Source organism: Sinocyclocheilus rhinocerous, unplaced genomic scaffold (genome assembly GCF_001515625.1).
Source record: "Sinocyclocheilus rhinocerous isolate Xijiao unplaced genomic scaffold, SAMN03320098_v1.1 scaffold173, whole genome shotgun sequence".
Classification (NCBI taxonomy): Eukaryota; Metazoa; Chordata; class Actinopteri; order Cypriniformes; family Cyprinidae; genus Sinocyclocheilus; species Sinocyclocheilus rhinocerous.
The window spans coordinates 1,048,473-1,056,030 of NW_015645056.1; the positions used below are offsets into that span (position 1 = coordinate 1,048,473).

The following is a 7,558-nucleotide window of genomic DNA, read 5'->3' on the forward strand; positions in this document are numbered from 1 at the left end:
TTGTTGAAATAACTGTTTCTTCTTAGTTTTTTTCTTATCAGTTTTGTATATTAGGGTTGTGTGTTACACCTAATGTTGTTAAATGAATGTTTATTGCATTATTTCAGTTTCATGTGTGTTACCATGATGGTGTTTAGTGTTTGTGTGAATGACACTGTGCACCTTCTATATATGTTATTATTTAAAAGCTGCTTGTGTTGGACTTTGGTTTATCATGTGACTTTCTCATCACCACCTGCTTTTGGTGGTTATCAGTGTATTACAAAGGTACAAAACAGATTTCAGTACTTCAATAGGTTGAAATTACGGTATTTAACTGTAAATTTAAGTTAAAACCGTAAAACCTAAAATGTTGCTACCGCATTTTATACGGTAAAAATCCGGCAAGCACAGCTGCCGTTTTTTTACTGTAATTTTACGGAATATTTTTTACAGTGTTCCATAGTAATTTTCCCCTATACTATTAAAGTCAATGGCTACCGTCATCTGTTTGATTTCCAACATTCTTCAAAATATATATATTCAACAGAACAAAAAAAAACTCACACAGATTTTGGTGAGTAAATGATGACAGAATTTAAATTTTTTCGGTGAACTTTCCATTTTAAGACAGTTTTTCAGCAGGGATATGAAAATCCTTGAATATATGTTTTCATTCTGTCCGATCACAGATGACATCGGTAACATTATCCACGCGGCTAAGAAAGCGGCAGCGGCAGCCAATCGCTCCACGAGTGACACAATGGACGAGTTAAGCAACATCAAAGCAGAAGTTACCAAGATCTCCATTACTCCTACTCTCTCTAATATGGACAGTGTTCTCAGTAATGTGGAGATGACCGGTAAGCGCTGCACCTGTTGTTTTTAATCAGTTTCTTCATCGTCTACTGTACCTCTTTAACTTATGCATTATTTTCTCATTCCGTCTGACAGTCAGAAATCTGAGCGGCTCCATCCCGTCCCTGCTGGATAAAATAGAAGAGATCAATTCTGAGATTAGCGCCGGGAACAACGTTACTGATAATATTAATAAGATAAAGGAGCTGATCGAGCAAGCGCGAGATGCTGCTAACAGAGTAAGGCTATTCATTTTATATATTCAATAAATTAAATCCACTCAATAGTACATTGAAAATGAAGCGTAACTGCTGAAGTGTAAAGTGAATTGAGAAAATTCAACTAGAGTAGAAATGACTGTGACGAGACACATGGACTGAAATAAAGATGCCGCTGATGCTGTCAGGTTTTTTTCCTAGCATACCAACATACCGTTTAAAAGTGAAGCATGATTTGCTCTATCAATGCATTTATTTAATCTAAAATAGTTCAAATAGAGTTTAATCTCCCTACAGACAACCTCAAGTTGTTCAAAAGTTTATTTCTTCTGTTGAGCACAAAGATATTTTGAGGAATGTTGTTAACCAAACAGTTAACAGTCCCCATTGACTTTATTTTTTTCATACTATGGAAGTCAATGGCTACCTTTAAGGTACTAATATGCACCTTTTGGGGGTAAATAAGGTATAAAGGTGAACCTTTTGAAAAGGTTCTGCCCCAGTGACCGCTCTTGTAGCTTTTTGTCTGAGAGTGTAGTTCTCCTCTTAATGTTTCAAATCTTTTGCAGATTGTTGTGCCTATGAAATTCACGGGTAAAGGGCATGTAGAGCTGCGTCCGCCGCGAGACTTGGATGACCTGCGGGCGTACACCGCTCTCACCCTGTCCCTCCAGAGACCCGAGCAACCCCCCAATCGGCTCGATGAGAGCGGCCGGCGGCGGCGCCAGACAAATGATGACAGTCTGTTCGTGATGTACCTCGGAAACAAGGACGTGAGTGTGATTTTTACTGTGCATCAACTTCAGATCATTCAAATCTTTTCAGGCTACATCAGGCCTCATGCATGCATTCGTTAAATGTTCTGGCAGGCATCTGGAGACTACATCGGCATGGCTCTTCGCAATAACATCCTGCATGTCATCTATAAGCTCAATGGAGAGGAGTACGATATCGAGGCGTCCAGCATCACCGAGTCCTCATCTGACGTGGCTTTCTTCGACAAAATCGACCTTTACAGGTATAGTAGCATGCATCAATTACAAAACCTATTGGTGTTTTAAGATTGTTTATTTTAGGCAGAAACAGTTTGGTTTGAATCCCAGTGTTTCTCCATTACTTCCTGAAAGCTGTGTGCTATTGCTGTCAATAAAATGAAAACATTTTCGGTATTACATAGTAAGTGTGAGCATTTAGATGCAAGAAAAAGTGGAGTTGCTGCTGTATTATTGCATCCACTTTGCCACACGTGCATTACAGTTCATTTGAAAAAATAAAAATAAATGCAGTATTTTACATTCTGAATGTAAATGTGTCTGTTAGTATCTCCAAGAGCATCTGTAAGGTTTTACCTATGCATTATTGTCTTTGCATTTCCAGTATAATCTTGGTAATATGCTGAATGCATAACGTCTTAACATTATGCTGAATTTGTAACCATCATCTCTGCATTAATTTATATGCAAACAGCTGCGTTTGTGCAAACTGTTTTGTCACAAGTTGCCGCCGTTAAATATGTTAAAGTTTGCACCTATTTAAAGGAATAAAGTATGCTTTGTCCTTTTTGGGGGCTTTTGTTTAAAATAGTGGTGCATCTGCATTATAATGTCACTACTAGTACAGTTGTACTTGCATTATATCTTATGCACCTATTTTTATTTTTGCCCATATGTCATCTAGAATTTATCAAGATGCACAAGTCATTCAAACAAAGCAGTTCACGTCAATCAATCCGAAGCCTCCGCTGCTGAAGGAAAACCTGGGTGAACTGACACGCAACCTGCTGGACCTCAGTCCAGATAAAGTGGTCTTCTATGTTGGAGGTTATCCAGATGACTTCAGGGTAAATATGCATATTTTTATCCTATAAAATTTTGTTGGGGAAAGTTCCTTTTAAAAGTAATGCATTATGATATTGTGCTTCATAAAAACGTAACTAATTACATTACTAGTTACTTTTTATGTAAAGTAATGCATTACATTACTTTTGCATTACTTTTTGTCTGAGCTGAGCTTGCTTATTTGTTTTTAATTACAAAAAAACTTGCTTTAAATTGAAAAGTAATGCAATACTTTACTAGTTACTTAGAAAAAAGTAATCTGATTATGTGACTCGTGTTACTTGTAAAAACTGGTGATGAGCTCTTTAATTCTTGGTGCGTTTTTAAATACATATATGTTTTTAAAAAGAGCATTTCTCTTTTTTAGCCACCAGCCTCTCTCAACTATGGCAAATACAAGGGCTGCATTGAGTTGTCCACCTTCAATGACAAATTCATCAGTCTGTACAACTTTAAGAACGCGGTTGATATTAACTTAGAAACCCCTTGCAAGAGGTAAGCTCTTAACACGTGACTGGAGATATGCTGATGTACTTATAAGTAATAATATATTCACAATATAACCCATAATCACTATTGGTTTGCACGTATGTGTTCAGAACAGTGACTTCGAACATCACATTGAGTAAAATCCGTTTCTGTTTCTTTTTGCTCAGACAAATCCCACTGACGATCTCAGAGTCAGATTACTATGAAGGCACCGGTTACGCCAAAGTCCTGCTTGAAAGATTCCCCAACTATCTGTCGATCAATCAGAAAGTGGAAACGAGAGCTAAGGATGCTCTTTTGCTGTATTTAGGAGACGAGGAGGATGTAAGAGTCTTTCATACACATTTCCCATTAAAGTAATTATTATTTTATTTAGTTATTTTCTTGTTTTCTTCATTCCCTATCAGGACTTTTTCTACAGTGTCTCTCTTGAGAAAGGTTACGTTGTTCTGCGTGGCCAAAACAAAAATAATATTTTGGAGACCGTCAGAAGTCAGGACAAGCCAAGTCTTTCTCCGGTAAGGACGAGCCAAGTTGACTTTTTTTCTTTAAGATGTTGTATAAAGTCACAGCAGTGGCAATTAAATTGCACTGTCTTTTGTATTTCAGGAAACAGATGTGAAAGTCTTGATTATTGCAGGAAGAGAGTTTAAAGTCCGAGTCGGGAACACCGAGGTCAAAAGGACGGACGTCATTCCACAAACGTTCAAGCACTTCTACGTCGGCGGGATTCCCAACTCTTTGCGTGAGAGGTCCGTGTATTTCTGTTTTCCATTTAAAGGGATCACGAACTGCACTTTTTTATTACTTCATAATGTTCTCTGAGGTCTGCTTATAATGTTAGCAAGAATGTTGCACCATAAAAACATCATAATTTAGAAGTAATAGGCAGAGCTGGATAGATTACTTACAAATTGTAATCCGTAACTGATTCCAAATTACATGACAAAAATCGTCAGTAATGTAATCCATTACATTACACATTTTAGGTAATGTAATCAGACTACTTTAGATTACTAACTCGTTTATCACACTGATTTAAATAGGATAACCTTGTACTATATTGATATAAGAAAATATATTCCATTCATTGTAATTAACAACATAAAGCGCATTAAAGCTTACATTACGTCAAGGTTTCCCAAACTGGGATTGTGAAGGAAGTGCAGAGGCTTTATGAGTTCAGTGAAAAGCTAATAATTAATGAAATGCTAAATTGTCACAAATCATTTTAAAATGAATCAAAATAAAACACAAATTAAATATTTTATTTGTTTACGTGCATGTCATGTGACCATTTACCAACGTGAGAGAACCGTGATGCAATACTTCATCATTAAAATATTATACATGCAAATGCAATAAAATATTTATTTTAAAATCTCAGGAGTACTTCATATAAAAATATATTAGGTGAACGAGGATCAGATGACAAAAAAAGTTGGTGAATTTGTGAATTTTTGCATGTAATGTGTTTAAAAGACAAACAAAAGTAATACATGGTAAAATAACCCACTGAGAGATAATTCAAATAAAAATGAGTGTGTTCATCTGATGCAGCATTGAAACACTTAAACCTGGAATTATTTTTGTAAATCCTGTGTAGCCACCTGACTAATGACTGATCTCTGTGTCAGTGTCCACAAAACTGGAAGACTTTCTGACTGTATATAAGCAGTAGGCTATTTTAAAAAGATGAAACAGATTATTCAGTTACACTTTATTTCGATAGTCCACTTTAGACATTCTATTAACTATAAGTAACTTTGTAACTACATGTCAACTAATTCTCATTAATTTGCAACTACATGTCTACTAACTCTCAGAGTAGACTGTTAGGGTAGGTTTAGGGTTAGTAGAATGTTGACAAAGAAAGTGTTAGAAGATATTAAGCAGACAGTCTACTAATACTCTACTAACTGCTAGTTGACATGTAGTTGCAAAGTTACTTGCTGTTAATAGAATGTCTAAAGTGGACTATCGAAATAAAGTGTTACCGATTATTCATTTGTAATGAATAAATCATTGTTATTGTGTAAATAATATGTAATCATTTAATCCATAAAAAGTAACTGTAGTCTGATTCTGAGAATTTTACAATGTAATTTAATCTAATTACAAGTACTTAATTTTTGGAATCTGATTACGTAATCCATAATCGGTTACAACCCAGCTCTTTTAATAAGCAGTTTTCTGTCCTGTTTTTGAGGTTCTCTGCAGAACGCTCTGTTTTTATAGCCGGGGAGCATTCAAGAATCGGCAGTAAACGCCCACTGCTATTATTGGCTAACAGTTTCTCATATTATTATTATTATTCGCATGTTATTCCCATGTATGTCTGCACTATGTTTGTACTTTCTTCTACACTGGAAGCTCCTGTCGTCAAGTCAAATTCCTTGTGTGTGTAAACATACTTGGTAATAAAGCTCTTCTGATTCTGATTCTGATTCTGATTCTATTAAAATAATAGTTGGACGCTGCTGTGATGCACTCTGCATTCAACATGGGTCATTTGGGTTAAAAATGTATAAATACTCAGTGCATATCAAACAATCAGGAACAGAGTCAAAAACACAGTTACTCACACGTATGTGTTGCGACACTGAATCAGATATACAGTAATCAGATTCAGCACTGCGTCATCTTTCATTTGTTTAAAAACAAGTCCACAGTATAATGAAGCAAACAAACAGTGTTTCGCTGACGCGATCTGGAGCTCGTTTCTAAAGTTTCCTGATGTTATGTTATTCTAGATACAACATGACTGTCCCGGCTCTGAAAGGCTGTGTGAAAATCGGCACAGCGGGCGGCTCCACCCCGAGCGTCGAGGAGAAAGTGGGAGTCGGCAGAGGCTGCACTAACGAGCTGCAGGTAATCAGGTTCATCTTTCATCATTCATATCTACATTTAACTGGGATTAAATGTCATTTAATGACCTGCCCAACACAATCCTAGCAGCTGAGTCCTTAGCCATCTTCAAGAATCGGCTAAAAACACATCTCTTCCATCTTTATTTGACCCTCTAACTCTAGCACGCTCTATTCTAATTCTATTCTTAAAACAATGACCCTTTTAGACTTGCACTCTATTCATTTACTAACTGCTTGTTTTCATAAAAAAAAAATATTATTTTTCTATTGTTTTCTTTTTATTTATTATATAATAATAAAAAAAAACTTGTTATGTGTACTGCGTTAAGCTAACTGAGACTTGTTATAGCACTTGCGTGTCATTGCTCTTTTGTTGATTTTGATTGCTTCCATTGTTCTCATTTGTAAGTCGCTTTGGATAAAAGCATCTGCTAAATGACTAAATGTAATATGCTAGCTTGGTTTCTTCAACAGTCACAAAAAGAGAAAGGCGCTTAACCGTCATGCTCTTTTCCAGATGGTCAGGAAAGCGGAGTTCAGTCTCGACAGTGCACTGGAGAAAATCCACGAAGACTTCAGCTTAGACGATGTCAGTCTTTCTCTGGGCTTCAGGAGTACAAAACCAGATGGCATCCTGCTGCAGAACAGCAAAAACGTGTGTATCTCTTCCACAGTCACACACACACTATATGGTCAAATGCATGCATACGTTCTATTCTCATTAGTGGGTTTGGCTGTTCACAGTCTAAAGGCCATTGCACACTGAGTCCGAAATTTTGGCACGTTGAAAAATAAATTCGACCTCACATTGTTTCGATCACATTTACACACTGCCTCCGAAACTGTTGCACGTCATAAAAAAAATCGGACCAGGTTCTATTTTCTGCGTTTTCGCATCCGTAGCAAGCATTTTGATAGGAAAGGATGACGAATACGAAAAACGCATATACGAAATTTTTGGACTCAGTGTGCAAGGACCTTAACTCTTTGGGCCCTATTTTTAACGATCTAAGCACATGGTCTAAAGCACTCGGGGCGTGTCTGAATCCGAAAAGTTTGCTACTTTAACGACGGGAAAACGGTCGGCGCCCGGGCGTATGGTCTAAACCAATCAGTCTCATTTCCCATCCCCTTTAAAAGCCAGTTGCGCTCTGCTCTCGCCATCGCGGGTTCGCTATTTACATGGCGTAATGTAGTTTTTCATTTTTTTTTAATATTTGTGTGCTGCTGCGCGTCCCTGTGTGTGTAAGAAGCAAAGTGTACACGCATTGTGCACCCGCCTATAGGCGCATATTACACTCTAAAA

At 37.0% G+C, this 7,558-nt stretch overlaps 1 protein-coding gene across 1 annotated transcript in view; it reads left to right on the top strand.

Moving 5' to 3' along the window:
- The window catches only part of LOC107705144 (laminin subunit alpha-3-like), a 26,945-nt gene that overhangs the window by 15,311 nt on the left and 4,076 nt on the right, over window positions 1–7,558 (top strand). Inside the window, exons 17-27 of the mRNA XM_016508297.1 lie at window positions 672–842; window positions 934–1,076; window positions 1,625–1,828; window positions 1,925–2,073; window positions 2,733–2,895; window positions 3,261–3,388; window positions 3,550–3,706; window positions 3,790–3,900; window positions 3,992–4,134; window positions 6,136–6,253; window positions 6,770–6,907. Of these exons, the coding sequence (XP_016363783.1) occupies window positions 672–842; window positions 934–1,076; window positions 1,625–1,828; window positions 1,925–2,073; window positions 2,733–2,895; window positions 3,261–3,388; window positions 3,550–3,706; window positions 3,790–3,900; window positions 3,992–4,134; window positions 6,136–6,253; window positions 6,770–6,907 (1,625 nt within the window). The remainder of the gene's footprint in view (window positions 1–671; window positions 843–933; window positions 1,077–1,624; window positions 1,829–1,924; window positions 2,074–2,732; window positions 2,896–3,260; window positions 3,389–3,549; window positions 3,707–3,789; window positions 3,901–3,991; window positions 4,135–6,135; window positions 6,254–6,769; window positions 6,908–7,558) is intronic.